The 27108-nt window shown below is 31.9% G+C and overlaps 3 protein-coding genes and 1 pseudogene across 3 annotated transcripts; 3 read left to right on the top strand and 1 right to left on the bottom strand.

Annotated features, from left to right (window-relative positions):
* LOC107062846 (leucine-rich repeat receptor-like protein kinase PXL2) overlaps window positions 1-2053 on the top strand; it is a 3254-nt pseudogene extending 1201 nt beyond the window's left edge.
* A 1064-nt stretch (window positions 2054-3117) lies between these two features.
* LOC102590347 (receptor-like protein 12) lies at window positions 3118-7505 on the top strand. Its single transcript, XM_015313983.1, has 4 exons — window positions 3118-3456; window positions 4820-5017; window positions 5170-7163; window positions 7263-7505. Exons 1-3 carry the CDS (start codon window positions 3118-3120, stop codon window positions 7150-7152), a joined length of 2520 nt encoding a protein of 839 aa, XP_015169469.1. The 3' UTR covers window positions 7153-7163; window positions 7263-7505.
* An 11340-nt stretch (window positions 7506-18845) lies between these two features.
* Window positions 18846-23022, top strand: LOC107062853 (uncharacterized). The gene is made up of 3 exons (XM_015314007.1): window positions 18846-20204; window positions 21718-21976; window positions 22403-23022. Exons 1-3 carry the CDS (start codon window positions 19072-19074, stop codon window positions 22580-22582), a joined length of 1572 nt encoding a protein of 523 aa, XP_015169493.1. The 5' UTR covers window positions 18846-19071; the 3' UTR covers window positions 22583-23022.
* A 901-nt stretch (window positions 23023-23923) lies between these two features.
* LOC102588076 (60S ribosomal protein L37a) lies at window positions 23924-26205 on the bottom strand. The gene is made up of 5 exons (XM_015314008.1): window positions 26100-26205; window positions 25526-25565; window positions 24463-24551; window positions 24261-24343; window positions 23924-24186 (listed from the first exon to the last, which is right to left on the bottom strand). The coding sequence occupies exons 1-5, from the start codon at window positions 26100-26102 to the stop codon at window positions 24123-24125; spliced, it is 279 nt and encodes a 92-aa protein (XP_015169494.1). The 5' UTR covers window positions 26103-26205; the 3' UTR covers window positions 23924-24122.
* Window positions 26206-27108: the final 903 nt, after the last annotated feature.

Here is a 27108-nt window from a genome sequence, read left to right as displayed (position 1 = left end):
AGACGCGTTCCTTGCTGTAAATGGCTATAAATAAGAGGATTTTTCGTTTTTTCAAAGACTGAAAAAATTTTCCTCTCTGCATACATTTTCTTGCATAAATAAAATTGTCGATCGACTGAGTCTGTGTGTGCTCTTGTTACTATTCTTGCGTTCGCTGAAGTTATTGAAGTTTGAGATACCGCTACTTCTTTAACAGGTTAATCCGTTTTATCTTGGGAGGAATTAATCTACAACCTCGGGTACAGTGAGGGGATTAAATTTCTTAAGGAAACACAGTGGTTTCTGTGGACTCGGATTAAAATTCATTCTGTCTATTTCATCTTTTTTTGTTTCTGTATTTTTGACTAACCTAAATACAGGAGATAACACTTTCCACTTGGAAATAGTATTAGTGAACTCAGTAGTTTGACGCATCTCAATCTTTCGGATTCTGGAATATTTAATGAAAGGGAGATGCAGATCCCATCAGGATTATGCAAGAGTTGTCTAAGCTGATTTCACTTGACCTCTCCTGGAATTACATCCAATTTGGCCGAACAACCTTCACAAGTTTGCCGCACAACTTAACCAACTTAGAGATTTTGTTGTTAGACTTCGTGAACATACCATTCAAGTTACCTAAGAATTTCTCTTCTTCCCTAAGGTACTTAAGTCTTCAAGGCACAAATATGTTTGGGAACATGAGTGATTCTCAAATTTTTCATCTACCAAACTTGCAAGTGCTGAGATTGGGATCAAATCCTTTATTAACAGGCACTTTGCCGAATTTTAATTGGAGTTTCGGTGGAAGTATTTTAGAGTTGGACTTCTCCCGTACTGGTATTTTTGGGAAGATACCTGATTCAGTTGGTAATCTCCATTCTCATTGGCATTTGGACCTCTTGAATTGCCATTTATCTGGCTCGATTCCAGAATCCATTGGCAACCTCACTGCAATCAGAGAGTTGATACTTTCAAGTAACAACTTCACTGGTAATGTTCCCTCAACTATCTCAAAATTAAACAAACTCGTTAATTTAGATCTCTCTTTCAACCATTTTCGAGGCTCGATTTCGGAATCCATTGGCAACCTCACTGCAATTAGAGAGTTGACGCTTTCAATTAACAGCTTCACTGGAAATGTTCCCTCAACTATCGGAAAGATGAACAATCTTAACAACTTATTTCTCTTTTCCAATAATTTTGAAGGCTCGATTCCAGACATCTTCGCCAACTTTTCAGAGCTATACTTTTTAGCTTTTGACACTAACAATTTCACTGGCTCATTCCCCTATTCGGTTGCAACCTTGACTTACCTTCGAATCTTAGAGTTGCAAAACAATTTACTAACTGGTCCACTTCCCTCTAATATAAGCGGACTTCAAGAGCTACAACTACTTGATTTGTCATTTAATTATTTCACTGGTGCAACACCCCCTTGGTTATCTGTTCAACACAATCAATTAACTGGGAAATTACCAAATGAGCTCAAGAGCAATTACAAAGAATTCTTAGGTAACTCAAATGATGCCTCCACCACCTCAAATAAATTATTGCCAAAACAAGTATGGCGTTCAATGAATTTGGTGTCACTTAATTTGGAGAACAATTTTTTTCAAGGGCCTTTGCATCATTCTATTTGTGACTTTATTAACCTAAAAGTTCTCATTTTGGCTCGGAACAATTTCAGTGGTTCAATCCCAGACTGTTTGGGTAACTCCAATAGGTTTATTTCTATTTTAGACTTGCGAATGAACAATTTTCATGGAGAGATACCAAGATTCTTACCTACAAGGTTACAATATCTTGGTGTGTATGGCAATCAATTGGGTGGGAGGGGGGGATCCCACGATCCTTGGTTAACTGTACAAACTTGGTAGCTCTTGATTTGGGGAACAACACAAGATAAATGACATGTTCCCCATTTTGGATTGTTGATGGAGGCCTCATGTTCCTACTGGAAAAACCAAAATGGTTTTCGAACTTTGCTGAAGATATTGCTCAACAAATTGCTGCTAAGAAGCGAACAAGGCAAAAGAAGAGACGTCAAACACGTGGTTTAAGAATGAACTAGCAATATACAAGGTTGCATCAAAACTTTTTGTAGCTGTTTATTGGATAACTATATGTCAATTGTTTATTTTTTCCTAAATATTCAAAATCTCAATTTGTGTGTGCAGAGGTTGCTAGAGAGTTGGACAAGTTTATTAGCAATGGATGCATCTGTTAAAGTTGATTTCTATAGTTTTGTGGAAAATAATAAATAAGCTTTAGACGTAGCAACCTCTGCATTCTGTTTGTATTATAATGTATTGTGTTGTATTGCTTGTTCCACAACTAATATCTATCTCACTCTATTTGGGGCCATTTTTTTACTCTACAAAGGAAGCTAAACCCTACCAACAAATTCAAATTGAGCCACACAAAAATGAAGCCAAAAGTCCCAGATAAGAATATATCTTTGTACATATAAAAGAGAAAAAGTTACAACAAAGATGTAATCAACAACTAGCGCAGGAAAATGAGAAATTTCAAAAATATATACTCTAGAAAAATTCCTTCAAAATAATCACAGTAACTAAAAATACTATATTTCTCACAGCTATAGAGAAGCCAACAAATAGTTGACTTCTTTGCTAAACAGGCCTCTTCAAGTGGAAGTGGTACCTTCTATTATTTTTTTCATCAATTTCCTAAAGAGGGGAATAGACTATTTCTACTAGATAAGGGACAACTTCCTAGCATAAGGAGAAGATACAACAAATGTAATTTTTTTTGTTAGTTGAACCATTGTTTTTTGCTTATAGTATGAAAGTCTATGTCACTTTAGCCTTTCTGTAGATATTGCTGCTCAGAAGCAAAGAAGGCAAAACAAGAGACGTCAAAGAAAAATAAGCTTTAGACATAGCTACCTCTGCACTCTGTTTTTGGATGGATGGATGGATGTCTAAACAAAAATAGGCTTTAGACATAAAAACACCATTTTTCATGAAAAGGCCCTCAAAGTTTGAATTCAAAAATGAGGATTTGATGTTGAATTCATGAAGAACTAAATGGGTAATGGAGGATTGGGGTTGAAATCACTTACCCAAACGTTATTTCTTAAAATCGCCTACTCCAAGCTTCCAAGGTCCAAAAATGGAAAAATGGGGAAGAAACCCAAATTGGGAAATTTCATTAAACTGCCAAGCCATTTGGTCTTCGCAATCGCGGAGACCAGACGGAATAACCCTTCACGAACGCAGCCACTCTGACCCTCCACGATCGCGGCCAAGCTCCACCAACGCGAAGGAGGCACCAGAAGACAGCAAACAGCAAATACCAAGGCATAAAAACATTCACCCAATGGACCCTTGGAATCCCGAGCACACAAACTACTACCCAACTAAACTCGACGTTTCGGACTCAATGGAATCATCGAAATATGGATTCGAGGTCTCCGTGACCCGGCACCCATTAAAGGAATTAATATCTCAGGTGATCACTCAACTAATTCTTTTCTCTGAAAGTCACTCAATTTTGATTTTTAACTCAAAAGTCACTTAACTATGAATTATTTTCTCATAAAGTCACTCAACTATAGATTTTTTTCTCAAAAAGTCATTCGACTTTGAATTTTAACTCAAAAGTCACTCAATTATGAGTATTTTACTTACAAAGTCACTCAACCTATTCAAATAATTTTTTTAATTAAAATTTACTTTAATGAAATTTTTATTCCTAAGCAAAAATAAAAAATCAATAAAAAAGTATCCATTTGTACTGCCAATTATATTATGCTTAAAAATATCCAATATCACCGTCAATATACTATACTTAATTATTTTTTTAAAAACTGGAATAATGTTCCTATAAATACGTGTTAAAAGTAGTGTAGAAAATAATAATAAAACTCATGGAATTTAAAGGTTCTTAAAATAATTAATGCTAACTATTATATTTGGGGGGAAAGGTAAAATAAAAGGATCACTATTATATTTTTAGTGGATCGAGTCAAGTAGGTGGGTCATCTTTTTACAATTTTAGTTAGAAATAAAAATTTCATGTAAGTAAATTTTAATTAAAAAAATTAATTAAATAGGTTGAGTGACTTTCTAAAAAAAGAACGCATAGGTGAATGACTTTCTGAGAAAAGAAATCATAGTTGAGTGACTTTTGAGTTAAAAACCAAAGTTGAGTGACTTTCTAAGAAAAGAATCAATAGTTGAGTGACTTTTGAGTTAACAACCAAAGTTAATTGACTTTCTGAGAAAACAATCAATAGTTGAGTGACCATCTGAGATATTACCTACTCGTTAAAGCCACAATTTACCAACTTTCACCCAAAATATTAAAATAATATTAGTGGCAGTAAAGTTTTGAAAAAAATATTAAAATTGTAGTAGTGGTAGTAAAGTTTTTGAAAAAAATATTAAAATTGTAGAGTGGTAGTAAAGTTTTTGAAATTGTATTAGTGGTAGTAAATTTTTTGAAAAAAATATTAAAATAATATTAGTGGAAGTAAAGTTTTTGAAAAAAAAATATTAAACTTGTAGTTGTGGTAGTAAAATTTTTGAAAAAAATATAAAAATTGTATTAGTGGTAGTAAAGTTGTTTGACTAAATAAAGGAGGAAATTGTGTTAATTGAGTTGGGTGAACAACAATAATGCATTATCGATCACACTGTATGTATAAAAACTAGTTCTAAGAATGTGCATGTGTAACACGTTTGACCTCTACTGCTATATAAAGATGGAGTACAAGTTCGTAGCTAGTTAGATATAGAGAATGGAGTACCAACAATTGCTAATAGCTTTCTGTTTGTATGCACATTTTATACTTTTTGTCCATCAATCTCAGCTTACATATGCTGGGAAACATCTTTGTGCCCGTGATGAAGCTTTTTATTTGCTTGAATTTAAGCAAGGCCTCATCGTTGGTCGAAATGATTATTACAATGGTTGTGACAGCAAAGCCCAAGCCAAGACTTTGTCCTGGAATGTTACAGGAGATTGTTGTGAATGGGATGGTGTTACTTGCAATGGATTTACGGGTCATGTCATAGGCCTCGATCTTTCTTGCAACTTTCTTAGTGGAACCATCTATGCTAATAATAGCCTCACAAAACTTGTTCATCTCCAAAGACTCAACCTTACCTTCAACTACTTGAATGACTTTCCACTTGGAAATAGTATTAGTGAACTCAGTAGTTTGACGCATCTTTTGGCAATCTCACTAGAATTAGAGTGTTGAAACTTTCATTTAACAACTTAAATGGTAATGTTCTCTCAACTATCTCAAAATTAAACAAACTCGATCATTTAGATCTCTCTTACAACGATTTTCAAGGCTCGATTCCAGAATCTTTTGGCAATCTCACTAGAATTAGAAGTTTGGATCTTTCAATGAACATCTTCACCGGAAATGTTCCCTCAACTATCGGAAAGCTCAACAAACTTCACTCCTTATCTCTTTCTTCCAATAATTTTGAAGGCTTGATTCCAAACATATTTTCCAACTTCTCAGAGCTATCTTTTTTAGCTTTTGACACTAACAATTTCACTGGTCCACTCCCCTATTCAATTGCAACGTTGACTCGTCTTGAAATATTATACTTGCAAAACAATTTACTAACTGGTCCACTTCCCTCTAATATAAGTGGACTTCAAGAGCTACAACAACTTGATTTGTCCTTCAATTACTTCACTGGCGCAACACCCCCTTGGTTATTCCACCTTCCATCCTTACTTTCTTTATATGTTCAAGACAATCAATTAACCGGGAAATTGCCAAATAAGCTCAAGAGTAATTATCTAGAATACTTTAACATTCGTCTTTCATACAACAAGCTGCAAGGTGAAATTCCCGATTGGATGTTTTCTACAAGCATAGTTAGACTGGATCTCTCTCATAACTTCCTCACAGGCTTTAAAAAACAAGTATGGCACTCAGACTCCTTACAATACCTTAATTTGGAGAACAATTTTCTTCAAGGGACTTTGCATCAATCCTTTTGTGACATGCATAACCTTGACTTCCTCATTTTGGCTCAGAACAATTTCAGTGGTTCAATCCCAGACTGTTTGGGTAACTCCAATAGCTTCATTTCTATTTTAGACTTGCGAATGAACAGTTTTCATGGAGAGATACCAAGAATCTTACCTACAACGTTACAGTATCTTGGTTTATATGGCAATCAATTGAGGGGACAAGTCCCGCGATCCTTGGTTAACTGTACAAGCTTGGAAGCTCTTGATTTGGGGAACAACAAGATAAATGACACGTTCCCCATATGGCTGGAGAAACTTCCAAACCTCCAAGTTTTGATTCTAAAATCAAATCTCTTTCACGGTTCAATTGGTGATTTGGAGTCCGAATTTCCATTTCCTGAGTTACGAATCTTTGACCTTTCCTTCAATGGGTTCACAGGAACTTTGTCATCTAATTTTTTCAAAAGTTTCAGAGGTATGATGGATGTGGATGAAGAAAAAACAGGAATTACTCGAGAAAGAACAAGCAATGACACAGATTACCTTTACCACATTAGTTTGGTGATAAAAGGTAATGAGTTTGATATGAGAATCACGTCAATTATGACGAGTGTTGATTTATCAAGCAACAGGTTTGAAGGAGATATTCCAAAATCCATTGGAAATCTGAGCTCACTTGTGTTACTCAACCTGTCTCACAACAACTTCCGTGGTCATATTCCTGCAGAAATTGCAAAGGTGCAGGCACTCGAAGCATTAGATCTCTCATGGAACAGACTCATTGGAGAAATTCCAGGTCCATTGTCGAGTTCGACATTTCTTGAGGTCTTAAACCTTTCCTACAATCATCTGGCCGGGCACATTCCTATTGGGAAACAGTTCAATACATTTCCAAATGACTCGTATTGTGGAAATCCTGATTTATGTGGATTTCCACTGTCAAAAGAATGTGGAAACAATAATGAATCACCACTTGAACACGATGATGATGATGATTCATTTTTTATGAGCGGATTCACATGGGAAGCAGTGGTAATAGGTTATGGTTGTGGTATGATATTTGGATTGTTGATAGGAGGCCTCATGTTCCTACTGGAAAAACCAAAATGGTATGTGAACTTTGCTGAAGATATACAAATTGATGCTAACAAGCAAACAAGGCAAAAGAAGAGACGTCAAAGACGCTGTTTAAGAATGAATTAGCAATATACCAGGTATGTATCAAAACCTTTTGTTTTGAATCAGGAACAGCACTATAGAGGTTGTTGGATAACTATTTTTCCTAAATATTCAAAAACTCAATGTCTCTGCAGAGGTTACTGGAGAATTGGACAATTTAATTAGCAAGTTAGTGTTGATGTTCGTGCAAATATCAAAGGATGCATTTGTTTCTTCACTTTATGCCCATGGTTGCCAAATACATAATAAGTTACAGTTGATTTCTATAGTTTTGTGGCAAATAATAAATTAGCTTTAGACATAGCAACCTCTACCCTCTGTTTGGATGGATGTCTCATAATGTATCGTATTATATTGTATTGTATTGTTAGTTTAGTAATATGAATCCTCTGTTAACTATATCTATCTCGCTCTATTTAGGACCATTTTATTCTTGAAAGTTAGCTCAACCCTACTTACAAATTCAAATTGAGCCACACAAAAAGGAAATGTCGGAACAAATATCAAGGATCATGTCCTAAGTGAGCCGGAAACTCGAAAAAATCCAAGATTCTTTAGCAAAAATAAGCCTAAAGAATATATCTTTTAGTACATAAAATTTACAGCAAAGATGTAATCAAGATAGTCCCAATTAATGCAGAAATTTCAAACTGCAATTCCAAAAAAAAAATACTCGAGAAAAATCCCAAAACTTTAAAGTATTGGTAGAAGTTTACCTGGTTAAGAATTTTGAAGAACGCTAACGCAGTCTCCATTTTGTAATCTCAAAGCTCAATTATTTTGCGTTCGTTTCTCTAACTATAGTACTAAGAAAATTGTTTGTTTGTTTTTTTTTTGAATATTTCTATATGCATAAGGTGTTAGTATGATATAATTGAGGCGTTTTAAAAAAAATATATAAGTCATAATTCTCATATATAAGTTGAGTTCGACCAAATGATGATTACCAATATACCATATCGTAAAAATAATATACTATTTTTCAAAATTAAAATTATCAAATCAATACATTTTATGTACGTAAGAATCTCATTTGATTGTTATTGGTAAGTCCCCATATTATGCGAGACCCCGACGGCCCAATTAAATCTGAATCTCGTAAACCCAACCACCACATACAAGAAATTCATGGTCTATGATTAAATTTGTGAAAATTGATCCACCCTTTGTTATTCTCTTTTAATCCTTTTTTTTTAAAAAATAACTCTTTCTTTTAAACAAGCTAATCTTAGCATTTCTTAGTTTCCATGACATGTTTATGAATATAAAATTAAAAAACATTTAATATATTTTTAATTTAAAATCATAAAATTCAAAAAGCATTTTTTTACTTTCTAAAAATTTTGTGCCACACGAAGAGGACAATAACAATTTGTGCTTATCATGTTTAGCACCTAAACTTCAATCATTTTGATCTTTGAAAACGAAATGAGATCTTAAAAATGCGGCTTCATATTACTCCCTACGTTTTTTGGATTTTTAGCTTTTCTGAATTATTGAGTTTTATATTAATAATTTGTGCACATTTAATAATATTTTAAAAATAAATACAAGATTTGAATCAAAGCTACTGAATTTAGTAAGATTATCAAGGTTTGATGACCAAGTTGATGCACCGTGGACTGAGACCCAAGCTTGCACATGGGAAGATTTACTAGATCCAAAACCTCATCCGGCCAGACCCCTTTCCAATTTCCCCAACCAACTTCCCCTCAAGCCGCACCAGGCCGTTTGAAACCGTGTTTTAATTGAACCGAGCCAACTCGACTCATTTGACATGTTTATGACTAAAAAGGTTAAATTGTTGTTTTAAGTGGATCTTAACGAGACATATTATTTAAATAAAAATTAAAATCTAAAGATTAATATTTCTACAAATAAAAAAAGTGGCTCTCTTTCAAGAGAGAGCACTGTAACATACAATGTATACAAGTATTATTTAGGGATAAGAGTCTGAAAAATACCTCAACTTTGGTCGGCTTTATTGTTGTGATACTAAACTTTCATGAGGACCTATTACCTCACTAAACTATTTAATACCGTATTTTAAACAAATATATTTGCCCACGTGGACATAAAAAATAATGCAAAATTATAAATAGTAATATGTCCACGTGGGCACATATATACCTTTAAAATACACTATTAAATAGTTCAGGGGGTAAAAAATACGGTATTAAATAGTCTAGGGAGGTAATAGGTCCTTATGAAAGTTTAGTATCGCAACAGCAAATCCGACCAAAGTTGGGGTTTTTTTCAGACCATTATCCCTATTATTTGTACTTACTAATAGCTAAACGAATATATAATTTCCGCCAATTCCATGCTCTTATCTTTCTTATCTAATCTTTAGCCTTGTCATTTTCTATTTTATTTTATTACTATATATAAATAATAAAGACAAAAGATAGTCACATCAAAAGAAAGAAATATATACCTCTATCAATTGTTTTCTTTTTCAACCAAAAAAAAAAGCAAACAATGCATTATTTTTTCTAGTATAGAAGTAATAAACACGGTAGTATTAGCCTTATTCACGTAGTTTTTACTTCTTCTGTTTATGTATGTTACCATATGATGTTATCATTACTATTTATTCTCTATATGTTTTGTATTGTTTTTCGTATTAGGTGTCATATTTTCTTTATTATTTCCTTGTTCAATTTTAATTTGATATATTTGAGTTGAGGATTATTCGAAAACAATCTATCTATCTCCATTATATATACACACACTCTACTCTTCTCAAATTCAATTTGTAAAATTATACTAAATATATTATTGTTATTGCGATATAGAAGTGATAAAACATGAATGTTGAAACACATATCCCCTTAGAGGCCATTAGGAGACAATAAAATGAGAAAGGGGTGATAAGGACAATGATAATATGTGTGTCATGGCCCATGTAGAAAAGTGAGCTGATCTTGAAAAGGAAATGTAGAGTTGATGAATGATTAACAATTTTAATCAAAGCCTATCCTATTTGCTCAATCATACAATATGTGGAAACTTCATCTTTGGATATTTCTACGTGTTATTATATATCTACATTTGTGTGTGTGAGGATTTTAATTTTTATATTTATTCATTTTTTGGGTTCAAAAATTTATTCTCCAGTAAAGTAGAAAAAAAAAGAAGATATAGGGACCTATAATATGTCGTTTGTCTCTATTCATGTGATGATTTTAATTTAAAATGATGTTTTTGAGAAAATAATTTTTTTTAAAATTTGTGCTTTAAAATAAGTCAGATATTTATGTGGTTATATTTCATCTTACAGATAAAATGAACATTTTAAAGTTGAATTGTTACTAAATAAAAATATGTCTTTTTTTTTAGACTCACTAAAAAGAAAAGAGTCTCATAGATTAAGCTTTAAGACTCGGAAGGAGTACCAATTAGGTTATTTTAGTGAATCAATTCAACCAATTTCTTATTACTAAGGAGTAAGGATTATGATGGGACTGATAGAATCCATCATTCATTCACCTTTAATAAGAAATTTCGAATTAAAAAAACAAAGGTATATATAGAAAGCATTTCCCCTTTAATGTGTCTTACATAATATATGAATATGAATTAATCGAGTTCTAATGCAAGTAACATACCGCGGAGTGTGGACGGCAAGTAGGGAGTTTGTCAAAACATAACTTCAACAGTGGCAAACGTTCAATTTGGTCTATTCTTAAAACGGATTTGCGTCAAGATAAACAATACTTAATAACTTTAACAACAATAGTATAGAAAACGATATAAAAATAGTTCCTTTCAATTAGAGTTATGTACATCCATTATGATGAGTATGCATTTACTAAATCAGGTTGTGGAGCAATGATGAGACTGTTTTATTCTTAATCATAAGTTTCGGGTTCGAGCTCTGGTATGCAGAAAATCCTATTAGGAATGTCACCTCTAAATGAGTCATGCAATGTGCAATCTAAATTTAGTTGGGACTTCAAATACCGAATTGAAAAAAAAAATTATGCATCTACTAACACACTAGCTCTATCGACATAAAAGTCTTAATTTGCTTCAAAATTTTTATTAAATCAAATCATCTGAACTCAATAACTTTGGTTCAAATATTATATTTATTTTAAGAAATTATTGAATATATACAAATTATTATTTAGAACGCAATTACTTGAAAAAGATTAGAATTAAGAATATATTCATAAGAAGTGTTCCCTTGCATAAAAGATCTTCGGTAATGTGAATTATTCCAAAAATTTCGAACACCGAATGAAAAAAATCAGTTGCATATAATGATTAAGGGACCAATATAATTGACATATATATGTGTGATTAATTAGAGTCAAATATAGGCAGCTAATCGACTAACATTCTTTTGATAAGTATGGATCATAAACTTTGGAATATGTCTTTTCAAGCTTTAAATAAAAGAATCTACCCTTTAATTAAACCCTCATTCATTGATAATGACGTACTTGTCCTATGTTCTTTGATAACTAAGTTTGAAGATTGTAAATTTTTTTATTTTTTCTGGTTTTGGTTTCTTTATTTTTTGTATGTTGAACCTTTTATTTTAATAAAATATATGCACTAAGATCTACTTAGTGGTATTTAATTTTTTTAAAAAGTTTGTATTATTTTTTTCCAATTACAAGTAATTTAAATTTTAATCTCTCCCTAATTAATCTTTGTTGAAAAATGGACAATGTGGACTCTAAAAATGACTTTTTAGGAATTATTTCTTTTTTCGTACGTAATTACTATGTCCCATTATCAAGCATATAAGAATATTACTTCAGGTCATTTGCGTTGATCTTTAATTTTAGTCTCTTAAAATAGATAATCTTTTTATGTGGTACACGTTTATATATTGCACAAGTTATACTTTGCAATCTTAATTAAAGAATTTATGCTTTACTAAACATAAATTTGACTACTTCCAAGTTTTGGCGGGTTGAGCTGGCAATGAATTTGTAAATATTAATCTAAAAGTTAGATTGATTATGTAGATCAAATTGACAATTAAATTTTTTTTGAAATATTTATCTAAACAAACTATTTCTTTAATATGTGTTAGGTATAGCCTTAACAATAAAAAAAATATTTAGTACTATTAATATTAAGAAAATATCTATAAATATTATGTAAACTTGATTAAAGTTAGATATTTCAATTTAATCAACTAAACATATTGATGACCCAAATATTTATTAATTCAATCTCTTAACAGGTCAAAATTCAGTCACTCTCACCTTTTCGATACACCTTTATAATCTCTAAGTATATATAATATCATTAAAATATGGAAGATGTCATATTATATAGTAGTATATATATTAATGGATTCCATATATACTAGTGGTAGGAGTGATCATAGCTTCCTAGGTATCATCTAGATTGGCTACATTAATTCAGAATTCAAATTACATTATAATTATGTTGAAATGAAGAAAAATTATACAACTATTTATATGTTGGTTTCAATTGAAGTAAAGTAGCCATAGCTACTATCTATAGCTCAAAACAAAAAAGATCCTTCAAATTGTGACCCTTCAATTATGTCTTTCTAATATGTTGAATACATTGTAACATGTTAGTTGTCAGCATTTAATAATGAATCAACTGGCCCCAAAATATAAAAAAGGTGAATCAAAGAGAGAGAAAAAAAAGGTGTCCAAGTGTTTCGGTTTCATATAATGGTGTTTGATTAAACATAAAATCTAATAAACAAATAGAAAATTTTAAAATTTAATCATGATCTAAAATAAATTGTTATGTGACTCGAAATTATTTTACTAAAAGCAAAATAAAATATTTTAAACTTAATTTATTACTAAATAAAAAATATATTATTTTTCAAAAAATAGACTAACAAGAAAATAATTTTACGTACGTAACAGATGGAATATTTCTCTTTCTTTCTTATCCTAATCAAATAGTAATAATTTATTTTTCTTTTAATTTAGTCGTTCTTTTAAAGATCTCCTGAATGTAGTGGTCAAGTGTGCTTTGGTGATGGGATAGGAACATTTTGTAAACTATTTAAATTTATTTTACTGAATTTGATATAACACGAATTTTTTTAAAAAAATTATATAATCTTAGCTAAAATATATAAAATATAACAAAATATTTTTTAATCTTCTAATTTTAAACATATCATATACAAAATAATAATTAAAGAGTTATGAAAAAATTCAAAATTTAATATATATATATAATAAAAAATTATCCAACTGATCGCCTTATACTTTACATGTGGTTTCGCTATTGTTTAAATTCGAATTTTGAGTATGTGATTGTTTATGGTAATGAGTACTTTACTCTCAAAGCAAGATTTTTCTATGTAAATTTAAATTAGTCGAATTTTAAAACAAGTACTGAATGCCTCGATAAAAAATTGTCTTGTATTTATTGTGAACATGTCACAATAATGATGAAGGAAACATGCTTAAAAAGCAAGAAAATAGTCATAAATCAACTCTCTTATCCATTGCAATTTGCATTATCCTATATTTGAATTGTGATCCTAATTTTCCTTTTCATATTAAGAAATTGCACTTTGCACAATAATTTATTGGAAAGCACGTGAATGGTTAGTATTAGTGACTCAGAAGCTATGAGACCTATTTATTAATTAGTATTAGTGAAAGCTTTTAATATTAATTAGTGTTAATTTAGATATAATAAACATCTTTGCTTTAGGACAAGAAATTCGACTATTAACCACGTGACCGGGATGTAATCTTGAAAAGTTAAAAGAAAAATGTTCATTATATCAATGCATATATGAAGTACTTTCTAACTTACATTATATTCTACCCGTCTCAAAAAAACTTATTCATTTTGCTTATCGAGAATTAAATTATATAAAATTTGATTAATAATTTAATATATATTTTTCACCATATTGATATGAAAGAATGACATCTTATAGTACTTTTCATATCGTTTTTGAATATCTAAAATTTTAATCTTAAAATATTGAACTAACCTAGTTTGATATAGCTTTAGAAATTAGTCAAATTAATTCTCGAGAAGCAAACGCATTTTTGGGACGAAGAGAACGGTATTAAGATTTGATTCAATTTTAAAGAAAGACGAATGTACAGAGTTAATTTGTAAGCATTCAATATGTTCTTGATCCGAGCTGGTCTCAAACTCAAGCTCTGAAAATATGATTGCTTTTTATAGAGAGTGATTACTCTTTGAAAGTGAAACCTTTCAAACATAAAATCTAAATTAGTCGAACCTTTGAGATCATACCTGATAATGAAAAACAAAAATATATAACTTAAGAGGGTTGTATTTTTATGTGCGAAAATAAAACTTATAAGTATACTTAATAATAAATTATAATTGGACATTTATTTGGTAAATTTTCATTGTTATGAATATCTGAATTATTAACAAGTCACTTCTTAAATCATCGAATATTCTCATCACTAATTGAGTACTAGTAAAGGACAAACTTAATAAAAAATAGAAATATAAAATAAATATTCAAAGGTATCTATGTGGTTTGGCTTATTTTAATTATACTTAAGCTTGTACATTTGATCAAATCACTTTATGATCGTAGGATATATCTTAAGTTATTATCATGAAAGTTTTTACTTCATGGAAAATTGACCACTCGTATAGTGCATTCCTATCAAAATTTATCATTAAAACCAAATAAATTATTGAAACTAGAAATGTGATAATATCAAATCGTCAATAATAACATAATTTGTATGATCTCATAAATGATGTCTAAAAAATGCGAGTATGTTCTTACCAGATTGCAAGCCTACCTGATATTTTTGAAGAATTTTCCTATTTTAAACAAAATAAAGAGATTGTTTTTAATATAATTCTCGAAAAAAAGTATCTTCTTAACAAATGTGAATGAAACTAGACATATACGAAGTATATATATATTATAATTTTTTTATCCGATTTTTTTTAATAATAATAGGTTGTATGATATTATCATAATGGAATAATATTCTAATGATAGCAATCTTTTATGAAGTATTTTAAAATTTAAACCTTTTCCTTACCATCTATTTTTGATCCATTACAATAGTTGTAATCTTGATAAGAAGGTTTTTAAATATTTGACCACACAATATTTTTCTTCAATAATATAAAAAGAATTAAAAAGAACATAACAAGAGAAATATGAGAAATTTAATTTTACAATTCTTTACAAACTTATTTTTAATTATATATTTCCTTTTATAATTTTTTTTAAATTTTTTTTCTATTTAATTTAAAAGTGGTCATATGAGATTATTTTCGCGAGCAATTTTTGAAAAGAAAAAAAAGGAAAAATAGGAGCTCTTTAATTAGGAAAAAAGTGGAGAGTGGGCCCGGGTTTGGTTTTGGCGGCATATCTTTTGGATCAGTTAGAACCGTTAATATGGACTTGGGCCTTTCCAGTAATTAAATGGGCCTTCATTACTCTTGTCGTTACCCGCAAGAGATGCAGAGAAGAGAATACGCTAAGCAAAAGCATTGGGATTAGGGACCACAAACCTCAATATTTCACCTCGATATTTGTGCCCAATTTCAAAATTGCCACACATTTTTTCTTCTTATTTATTTATTTAAAATAATTAATTAATTAATTAAAGTAAAATATATGGTTATAGTGGAATTGTTCTTGAGAAGAGAAGTCGGAGCAACGATAAAGTTATCTCAGTGTGATTTATAGGTCATAAATTTGAGTCAAAAAGTACATTAGATTTTCTAGTCACACCCTTTAAGGTAAGATTCTTCCCTAAATTTTGTTAATACGAGAGATGTTTTGTGCATTGAGTTGCTTTTTCAAAACCGATCGTAAAAGGAAATTCATTCCATCAACACTAGTATCATCCCGAAGCACGAGTTTCAGGTTTTTTTTTAGTTAATAAATAACAATAAAAGCATTTTTACCTGTTTTGTTATATTACTTTAATAAATACCTTTTTTTTTAATCTAAATTTATATGATATCTTTTCTTTTTAGTATGTTTTAAATAGAATGTCACATTTCCTTATTGACAACTATTTAATGGTATCAATTTAATTTTTCTCTTTTACGTCCCACTTAACACTTTATTGTGAAAGAAAAAAATAACTAAAAATAAGCACTTAAGTGACTTTATTAAGGACAATTTCATAAACATAACAAAATCTTCTCTTATTTTTGAAACTTTATGACTAATTAAACGATGTCACATAAATTGAAATGAAAGGTGTATGTTTTTATCATTAATTTGACATGGTTGACGAAGTATTTTTTACATAAATGATTCAGAGAAAAAGAAAAGGAAATAAATTAATTGTAGTGTTATTAAATTGGTATTTCCTTTCTTGACAAGTAATCTTTGATTTTTATAACATTGCATATATGGGAAAAAAATTCCAGAAATATTCCGTCCAACACAATATTTTTCACCTAACACAATAAACGAATTAAGATTTTGGATTTTGTCAAACCCAAATTATTGAGTTTATAAAATATTATATATCAAAATCCTAATAGATTATGTACCTAACAACACTTATATTTTTTTAAAAAAAAATTATAGTGTATGATGTGTTGACCTGCCTCGTTGTTATGATGGTAATAGTTTTAATTAATAGCTAAATTAGTTTTAACTTCACCAAATTATAAGAAAAATATTGTTGAGAAAAAGGAAACATTTTGGTGCCAGTTGCAATTGAATTAATTAATCTTGTGATATTTAGTATATCACGTTAATTAAATACTTTTGCTTTCTTCATGGATGATGTACTCAGATGTCTATTAAAAAACTATAAACTATAAATCGCATAGGTGTTAAATGTGTTATGGGATCCGATTAAATTTGAATTTGCACATTGTAAGGTCTATTTCTGAGGTTTGCGCCAATAGAGTTTTTCATTCTCAGGGACATGAACCCATCCAAAACCTTTAATTAAGGTGGAAAAATTCTAACCATCCCGCCATAATTCATGTTGGTAAAAGAAACGCGTCAACCAAATGATCTTATTATTTTTCTTTCAAAAAATGATTGTTTTATCACGTGAATTAATACGCTACTTGTTTTTTTTAGAGAAGTGTTGAAAACACTCTTGAATTTGGCGCAAATTATTAATTATGTATTCGAACTATTGACAGCCTTAAAAATATCCTTCTACTTGACTAGTTAAACTTAGATACACCACTGATCTACACATGACATAGCAAGTGGTCTCAAACTCTTGTATGATATGTGACTCTTAATAAAAAAGTGAAGGGAAGTGTTGAATACACCCCTAAATTTGACGAGAATTTAGGGGTGTATTTCACTCATATTGTAAGATCGAGAGGTGTCTTTACGTTCAGTTAGTCAAGTAAAAGAGTATTTTTAAGGTTGTCAATAGTTTAGAAATAAAACTAATAATTCACGACTAGTTTAAGAATATTTCCAATATTTTTCTTTATGTATTTATATTGCGTATAATTAAGCCTCAACTAAGAGCAATTAAGGATTTTGAAAATATTTGTGACTAAAGAATAGATGTTGACTTAGTGCAATTTGATAAAAGGAATCTGTTACATGATTAACGTTTTCATTTTCTTATACGTCTTTTACATATCCTATTAATTATTAATATAATGCGTCTCTATCTTGATTATCTATGGCTTTTCAAACAAAAACTCCTTAATTATAAGAATATGATGTTTCCAACTTTTGATAGTTGCTACGTATTCTATGTACTATAAGATTTAAGAATAAATGAAAATAGATATATCCTTGTTAATGAAGTTATAATTTTCACGAAGAAAAATTAAAATATAACGAAATAAATATAGGTAGAAGTAAGAACGATGCCCTTGCGACATCCTAGTTCTACCATGGATACCTCCAAAGATAAGGCGGTAAGTGCCATCAATAAGAGGTTTCGAGTTTTGAAAATGAAGTTACATTTAATAGGGATCGGAGCACACTTTTTTCTAAAGTAAAATTTTCTTACATGAACTTTACTTTAAGAGTTGATTTTCAACGCAAATCTAAATTAATCAAGTTCTTAAAATAAATAAAAACATCAAAAAAGAAAAATGACTAATACTAAAATTTTCGATCACCTAGCAATTATTATAGAAAAAATTAGAGTAGCTAGTATAACTTTATTATCAAAAATACCAATTGATTGATCACTAACACCTTTCAAAAAATCATACACCTAATATCTTTCTATTAACATCTCTCTTATAAGATATCAAAATTCTTAACCAAGATAAGATAATTATAACATAGCTGCAGTATTGCAGAGTATGACAATCAAGGAATTACACTAGGAAGTAGCCAACATCAACTATCATTTTTAAATGATAATATTCGAGTCAACTTGCGCGCACCTCAATTATTTCATTATGTATATATTACTTCATACCAACACAAATATCGAATAACTTTATCCATTAAAACTTATACAGATCGAAGGAAATCACTTAACTTCTCTCATATCTACTGTGATTCGAACCTTAATCTCTTAAGTTCACTCACTTTATCAATCATTACCTTAAGAATTTCTTGACATTAGGTAGTATAACATTAGGGACTAGTTTACATTTCTTCTATCATTTAGGTACCTATGGTAACATTTTCCCAAACATTTTGGTGCAAAGAAGAAATATTTGGTAATAACCAAAGCTCAATGGCCAAATAGTAAATGTAACCAATATTATGGGTTTATATTTAAATATAAAATATAAATAAAAATAATAAATCCCATTATCCAACCTTCAATTTTTTTTGCTTCTGCTTTAACCCCACTTTGGGTCTTGTCTTCTTGAAAAAAAAAAAAAACCAAATACAATTATCTTAGACCGCCATTATCAAAACCAGAAAACTTGTAAAAGCACAAATACCCACAGAAGAAATAGATCACAAATCTTTATAAGAATTGAAAAAAAATTGAACTTTTTGAGTTGAAAAAACAAAAAGTTTCCATTTTTAGCTTACGTTAAATGCATCAGAAGAATCTTGAAGTTCAGATAGGTCAAGAACACAGTGACCTTTCATCCAATTTCATCTATTCCAATCAAAAACAATATCAAAATCCCATCTTTACCCCAAGTCAGTCAACCCCATCTGAGAATTTTTGCAAGATTAATCTGCAAATCAAGATCCCATCACCAGATTCTTCAACCAATCAGATTCACTTTAGGGATGAACCTATTTGCCAGAATCAATCACCAGGAAAAACCCTGTTGTCAACACCTCATAAAAGGCCAATAATGTCCCAAAGTTCTAATCTTTATCACTCCCCAACCCCATCTTCATCTGTTAACCAACAAGTACAACACAATCATTTCAAATCTACTGTGTTGAAGTCTAGCTCTTCATCAAATCAGTCTTTTCTATGTCCTTGTTCTATCCCTGTATTGTTAGCTACAAAAAGGATCACTTTAAGGCTCCTTCATCACTCTTGTCATGCTTCTTGGATTAGAGTCCATTTGAAGCTTTTTATATTGCTGTCTTTGCCTTCTCTTTACTTGCTGACTTCAACTCAGTACTGGGGTTCTTTTATTTACTTTCTGTTTATTGTTGCTGTAATTGCTTTTCTTGTGGTTTCACTTTGTGTTGCTCTCCCTTGTGTTCCTTCTATCCGCATATTTCTTGCTAGAACTTTGTCTATCAATCTTCATTCATCACCTACTGCCTCCAAGTCTAGACCTTCAGTTGTTTGGTCAATTGGTTCAAAGCCGAAACAAGAAAGGAAACCAGTTTCAGGTTGTTGGGTGCAAGTTTACAGCAATGGTGATGTGTATGAGGGTGAATTTCATAAAGGGAAATGCTCAGGAAGTGGGGTTTATTACTATCGATTGAATGGGAGGTATGAAGGTGATTGGATAGATGGAAAATATGATGGATATGGGGTCGAAACGTGGTCGAAAGGGAGCAGGTATAGGGGGCAATACAGGCAGGGATTGAGACATGGAGTTGGGATGTATAGGTCTTATTCTGGGGATCTATATGCTGGGGAATGGTGTAATGGGCAGTGTCATGGATATGGGGTTCATACTTGTGAAGATGGAAGCAGTTATACAGGGGAGTTTAAGTGGGGTGTCAAACATGGATTGGGTCATTATCATTTCAGGTAACCACTTGAGGGCATTTGCAACTGTTTCTTTTTGGATTTCTAGTTATTAACTTGATGTTTTCTTCAAGTATGTTTGTGTGTGCGTGCACTTCGATTATCGCATTATTTTGTTGTCATTACTATTCTTTCCTATGTATGTTGTGTACTGCTCTTCATTTCACATTATTTCATTGTTGCTACTGCTCTCATTTCTGCATTTCCTTACTGCTTGGAAATGCTTTATTTTAAGTCGAGGGTCTATTGGAAACAACCTCTCTATCTCGTACAAGGTAGGGGTACGGTATGCGTACACTCTACCCTCCCCAGACCCCACTTGTGGCATTACACTGGGTTTGTTGTTGTTGTTATTCTTCAAGTAGAGCTTTTGTGTTCATGTGAATTCTCAATGGCTAAGGCTTAGTATTTTCACTTGTTTTTCTCAAAATTTGGGTTATATGTGCTTGGGCTACATTTGCCTTGTCCTTAATCATGTCAGATTAGAGATCTTTTTGAATTTTCCTTGTAGCATCTAGAATTCATGCACATTCCAAGAGCTACATTGTTGGCTCAATTGGTTCAAGTTTTGTTGGGATAGTTCCATATTTTTGACATGCACAATAGGAAACATAACTTTGTATCAAGTATTTCTTTGTCTTAGCTTCAGTGTACTTGCTTATCGGTGCTCTAGGGTATATAGTGACTATACTAAGTAATATGTTCAAGTTCCCACATACATTATGGATCATGATGCATTTAATTATTATAAATGTGAGGATAAGCAATGTAAAGTTTAAGATATTAAGTTATTAACCTACACTTTAACGCTCAATAAAAGACATTCTTCGAGGACCGAGAACAGGCAATAACTACAGTACCCTGAACTGGCTTTTGTGAAATCACCAGCTGCCTCTTCATGTTGAGGTTAGTTCAACTTGGAGTTATCCTGTTGAGCTGCCTCTTCATGTTGAGGTTAGTTCAACTTGGAGGTATTCTGTTGCTAATACTTGATTCCTCTATGTTAGGGTATCTTTCTTGCTAGCTTCTTTGTCTGCTCCAGTCCAAGGAGTCTACTTTCAGGATTCTTTTGCTGAATGTGCATGAGGAGCCTGGAATTCCATGGTTTCTTCTGTTGTCATTTCTCACCCTCTTTTCTCATGTATTATTCAAATGAATTAACACACTCTTATCACTCAATTGGATAGCTGCTTGCTTAGTTAGGTTTAGATTCTTGTTTATGTAGCACTCAGTATAACTCAAGATAGTTAATGGGTGGGGAGAGGGAAGTGGCCAACCAAGCCAAGCCATGCTAGCATAAACAAAGATGACTGGATGGCATCGTGGCAGCCCTCGGAATTATAAACATGGATAGTCATGTTAATGAGGGGAAGCCTAATTGTTTTGACCCATGTTCATTCTTTCTTGTGATCTGTCTTACTCTTGTATTTCTTTTCTTTTCTCTGTTCTCTTTCTTGGGAGAATATCAGTGCATGTGTTTCTTCTCACCAGTCTGTTGATTTGCATGACCATGCAGAAATGGGGATACATATGCTGGAGAGTATTTTGCAGATAAGATGCATGGTTTTGGAGTATACCACTTTGGAAATGGACATCGCTATGAAGGAGCCTGGCATGAGGGGAAGAGGCAAGGGTTTGGCATTTACACTTTCAGAAATGGGGAAACTCAGTCTGGTCACTGGCAAAATGGGATTCTGAATGTTTCAAGTAGTCTTGGCACCCTTCCAGGATCTCCTTCTGCAATTGACCATTCTAAAGTGCTTCATGCAGTCCAGGTAATAATCTTGTTTCCTGATCATAGTAGGATGTTGTAGGGACATTGAAGAAAATGTATAAGTGGCTGGAAAAAGTACGGACTTCGCCATTGTTCACAATTGGAAATTTAGTTTGAACTTGTACTGATAGAGCTTACACAAACCACCTCTAAATTAGTTGACAGTTCTTACAAAATGGCCCTTCTTTTTTTCCCTTTTTAAGAAACCAGGCTGCAAATATATTTGCAAAATTTGGCTCCTCCCATTGCTCTCTCGTTTCAACAGTTCTGTATTTCCTTTTTTGACTGTGTTTCTGGAGAGGGTGTTTTGGCGGAAGCTTCCAATCCCCTTTTTGAAGCTTCAGCAATGCCTCAATGTGCTCATAAATTTGGCTGTGTTTATTATCTCTACCTCAATGTGCTCATAAATTTTCTTCCTTGTTCTTAGGAAGCAAGACAAGCTGCTGAGAAAGCTATTAATGTGCCAAAGGTGGATGAAAGAGCAAAACGAGCTGTTTCTTCTGCCAACAAGTCCGCCACTGCAGCAAGAGTAGCAGCTGTGAAAGCTGTCCAAAACCAGATCCATCAGAATGGAGACAGTTGCCATTCACCATTATCAGTTGTGTAAACCCCTCGGTTGGCAGAGGCGATGGTTTTGCACTCTCTCAACGGTCTTGTTTTTAGATACAGAGACCGAGACTACCAGGGACCAACTTGGAACCACAACAGGCAACAAGCTGATTGAGGAGCAAGTTTATCGTGTCCCTTTCATTAGGCCTTTACTAATATGCATATATAGTGCGCCATCTTATAGGGGAGCTAAGAGCGCAACCAAAAAAAAAAAAGACTGCAGATGTAAGTAGTTCGTTTATCTTTTCTTTTTGTTGTTGCTGTCCAGTAAGTGTAGATAGTTTCCAGTGTTCTGTGTTTTGGCATAAGAGAATGGCCAAGTTTCTAAGCTTGTATCTCAAAGGGAGATCACCTATGCTGTGTTATGTTGTATAAAGTAATAGTAACTAAACATATGCTGTATTAACAAATGACTTTATAAATTTTGTTTCATCAGCATATCCAGAATTTTAAGTCGATAGGTGAAAAGTATCATTCCACCCTTGGGACGGAGCTAGATAGGCTTGAGGAGGTTCATCCGAACTTCACTTATTTATATTTTAAACTCTTTTGGTGAAAATTTTGACTCCGTTCCACTACTCCTTTAGTAGGAGCTAGGTTGACTTGAGGTCAGATAATCTAGTTGCCAAAGTAGTGTTCAGTAGCAGGGAACATTCCCACTATAACCAAGGCTTTGTGACTTTCAATAATTGGTGGGGAAGGGGAAAATAGCTTCAGCCACTCGATCAAAACACAGTTCTAAAATGAATGATATTTTTCTTTATTAATAGTAAATTATTATTTTCTTCGTCTCAAAATATCTATTGTTTTTTCACTTTACATGCTCCTTGAGAAATATAATTAGAAGGAATTTTTGAGTACATTAATCTTATTTATATATGCAAGTTATAAAATATCTCCATTGAGTATTTATTTAATTTATATGTAATCGCCAAGGTCACCTTGTCAACATATCAATAGAAATGGGTAAAAAGTGTAAGTAAACAGCTTGGAATAAACTATATTAACAACTTCAAGAAGTGACAACACTCCATAATCAAAGACTTTGTAGTCTTAAACCAAAATTATACTAATGATAAAATGAAAAAAGAAAGAAGTTTATCTTATCTTGAACTTCTATAACAACAAATAATTTGAGATGACTATTTTTCAAAAGAAAACGACATATAATTTGAGACCAAGGGTATAACATAAATTGAAATGGAAAAAGTACTATGATCTTAAAAAACTGAGCTAAACTTCCACCTTTCAGTGATTTGCAAAATATCAGTTTAGTACTACCAATTACGTCAAATTTCAACCAGCAACGAAGCCTTTCAGTAGGCATAAAGAAGTAACGGCAACAAAATGCATCAGTTAATAATTGTCTGAAAAACACAGTTTCATACTAATGGCTAATTGAGATGGTTCAGAACATCATAAAGTACTCAAATTGAAAAAACATGTCTGATCTCACAACATAAAATACTTAAAATTGAAAAACATGTCAAAATAAGTAGACACATAATAAGCTGCACCGCCAGAAGGGGACAATTGCTCTAACTCTCAGTCTGTTCCCTCAGTCTTCGGATTGTACTCCTAACTGTAACAGCACTCGCGGTGCTATTGAAAAGGAAATAGAGATTAGTTATTGACACACAAAAAGGGAAAACAATAGAAGTTGAGAGAGTAATTACTTCAATGTGTAAGCACCACCGGCTTTGACTTTGCCGCAATCTTTGCAACCCCAAATTCCCACTGCTTTCCTCTTTACTGCATACTGCATAACAAGTATATATATATATGGTGAGAATCCTAAACTTAAGAACTCTTTATAATACAACAGTAATCCAAATGCAGCCAAGAAAACTATTATACTGCACAGAGCCAGGCCCATACCTTTCCACAAAACTCACAGAAGTACTTGCTGTGCTGGCTTACCTCCATCTTCTTAATCTGCTTACGCAGACTGGCACCATAACGGGTACCTAAGCGTAGAAGGCAAGCGAATCAGAAACATAAATGTAAAGACAAGAAAACAGAAGCTTTTCAATAGTTCATTTATGCAACTGCAACAGATGAAAAGGGCCATTTAAAGAACTGATTCCAGCTCATGGGCATACTGTTATCAACAAAATTTAAGTTGTCAGGTTGCAAAACCATATACATCTAGCCTGACCCACAATCCCACATAACCATTCACTTCAGACATCTAATCCAGGCATAAAATAGAATATGCTTGATTAACAGTAACAATCAGCAGCTCAAACTTACGGGAAACAAACATTTGCTCACTATCAATACCATCTATTTTAGTGTTAATGACACGGCCTAAACAGAAACATCTAAGCAAAACTTCAAAAGGATAAGCAAAGCTAGGAGATATAACTTCTAAGTTTAGATTTGATGCCCATATGCAACACTCATCTCATCATCATATTTCTCTATATACTATTACAAGCCTCAAAACTGCAGAATTCACAAAGTCTATTTACTCCATCATCTCCTACTATTATTATTATCATTTTTTCTTAAGCTTGAAGAATTTTTTAAAGATATTCTATAATAATTTATCTGTGCTCCATACTAGCAGTTCAAACTAAGAAAATTACATGCTAATAGGAACCTACAGTTTGCAGACAATTTCTCCTAACAAGATATCATAAGTGTATTGGATTTGAAGGACTCCAATATGCCTTGCTAATGTAGCAAAAAACAATTTTAAGGAATGGTAGAATGAATCAAACTCCTAACCAAGCAGATCAGATAGAGAAATTAAACCACTTGATCAAATTTAGTTGTTAAATTACTAGAAAACACCTTGAGGCTAACAATAATACCAAAACATATAGAGAAATTAAACCACTAAATTAGTAGAAAGCGCCTTGAGGCTAACAATAATACCAAAACATATCCTCATCACCGCAAAACGCAAGGTTCTAAAATGAGCTGTAATACTTACCATACTTTCCAACGATTCCAGCCTTCTTGGTCCTCTTAGTCTGCAGCAAAAATAGCACATTTCACATTAAAACTAGCTGCAACTTTTACTCAAGTTCAATGTGCTAATGCTATCTACACCATCCCATCTCCCTATTATAGAGTAGACTAAACAACTCTACCTATTCACAACCTCCACACAAATTGTATTTGCATTTGTCATTATCTCAATATATTCTACTGAGAGTTTCTATTAAATGAACAATTGAAACATATACTAGAATTTGCTTTTCCGGGTTTACAAATATTACAACCAAATTACCAATAAATCATACACTATACCCATTTCCCAAAAAAATGAAATCTTTGGCATTCTCCAATAACATTCAATAAACCTCATGAATAGCTCTAACAGACTATAACCCAAAAAACAATTCCACACAACAATTCGACCCTTTTCATCATTAACCAAAAAACGCAAAAACTAAACGGAAACAACTTCATTGAACAAATAAAAACAGTTTTTTTGACACTTTGAACAAATTATTACTCAGATTTAACAAGTTAAGCGTAATGCTTAGAGGAAAAAAGTGTACCATTTTTTTGCTGTTGATGGAGGATTTGGAGCGGCTGCTTCTGAAGGGTGATAAGAGCAAAAGAAAAACTAGGGTTTTTTTTTTGTAGCGTCAAAAGAAGTATAATTAGTTGCCTTTTGGACAAGATTCGGCCCATTATTTGTTATGTTCGGGTTGACCCGAATCTGTAAACCAACATGGGCCTGTTGAACTTTGTATGAAAAACCCTAATTTTAACCAAGGGCGGACAATTCTGTAAATTGCATCACTTCCGCTTAAACTAAAAATAATTCGCGGATGTATAATATATGTAAATCATGTATAATGTATGTATAATTGGGTGTAATTTATATGTACGGTTCAAACAAAAGTAAACAGTGAATAGTGAAAAAATCGCTTGAAATTTTACATTTTGAGTGAAGGAAGTAATTTGGCAGGTGTTTGACAGTAGATTTCGAATATTTTTCACTTTATTTGGAATTTATGAAATTGTGTTTGATAATAATTTTTGTGAAAAATATTTAAAATAATTTACATGTTTGATTGAACTTTTTCTAAAAAAAAAACAAACACGAAATGTGATTTATATCCTATAATTTCTAAAAATTAGCAAGTCATCTTACTTGACTAATTCACAAACAAACTCATACTCACTCACATAATGGCATAAATTGGATCTCATATTTGAGCTACTATACGCTATACACTTTGTCAAATTTTAAATACTATTAGAAAGATCCATTGGTACAAAAAATCAACTCTTGTAACTAGTTGTTCGTTAAGATTTTCCACCCACATTTTGTGTACAGTCTCTTCTCGTCGAGCATGCATTTTCGATATGATCGTAGAGTTGCCAATTTCTTTTCTAATAATTTCATCTGAATTTTTGCTTATAAGTTTTCGTAAGTAGCTAGCTACTTAAACTGTTAAATATAATCTGTTTTACGAACTAGAAAGGTTTTATGCCAAATTTTACAAACTTCATTCCCAAGTCAATTTATTTATCAATCTTCATATATTATATATATAT

This window comes from Solanum tuberosum, unplaced genomic scaffold (genome assembly GCF_000226075.1).
Source record: "Solanum tuberosum cultivar DM 1-3 516 R44 unplaced genomic scaffold, SolTub_3.0 scf00274, whole genome shotgun sequence".
In the NCBI taxonomy this organism is placed as follows: Eukaryota; Viridiplantae; Streptophyta; class Magnoliopsida; order Solanales; family Solanaceae; genus Solanum; species Solanum tuberosum.
The sequence above is the reverse complement of the archived record's forward strand: the minus strand, read 5'-3'. Positions and strand labels throughout refer to the sequence as shown.

What these genes read in the sequence shown, in the direction of transcription:
- LOC102590347 (XM_015313983.1), top strand. Translation starts at nt 3,118, where the DNA reads ATGGAAAAATGGGGAAGAAACCCAAATTGGGAAATTTCATTAAACTGC. An exon ending in TAAAGGAATTAATATCTCAG is followed by an intron (nt 3,457 to 4,819) that starts GTGATCACTCAA and finishes CATCAATCTCAG; the next exon opens with CTTACATATGCTGGGAAACA. An exon ending in GCAATGGATTTACGGGTCAT is followed by an intron (nt 5,018 to 5,169) that starts GTCATAGGCCTC and finishes TGAACTCAGTAG; the next exon opens with TTTGACGCATCTTTTGGCAA.
- LOC107062853 (XM_015314007.1), top strand. Translation starts at nt 19,072, where the DNA reads ATGCATCAGAAGAATCTTGAAGTTCAGATAGGTCAAGAACACAGTGAC. An exon ending in TTGGGTCATTATCATTTCAG is followed by an intron (nt 20,205 to 21,717) that starts GTAACCACTTGA and finishes ATGACCATGCAG; the next exon opens with AAATGGGGATACATATGCTG. An exon ending in AAGTGCTTCATGCAGTCCAG is followed by an intron (nt 21,977 to 22,402) that starts GTAATAATCTTG and finishes CCTTGTTCTTAG; the next exon opens with GAAGCAAGACAAGCTGCTGA.
- LOC102588076 (XM_015314008.1), bottom strand. An exon ending in TCTGTGAGTTTTGTGGAAAG is followed by an intron (nt 24,344 to 24,462) that starts GTATGGGCCTGG and finishes CTTGTTATGCAG; the next exon opens with TATGCAGTAAAGAGGAAAGC. An exon ending in GGTGGTGCTTACACATTGAA is followed by an intron (nt 24,187 to 24,260) that starts GTAATTACTCTC and finishes CCTTTTCAATAG; the next exon opens with CACCGCGAGTGCTGTTACAG.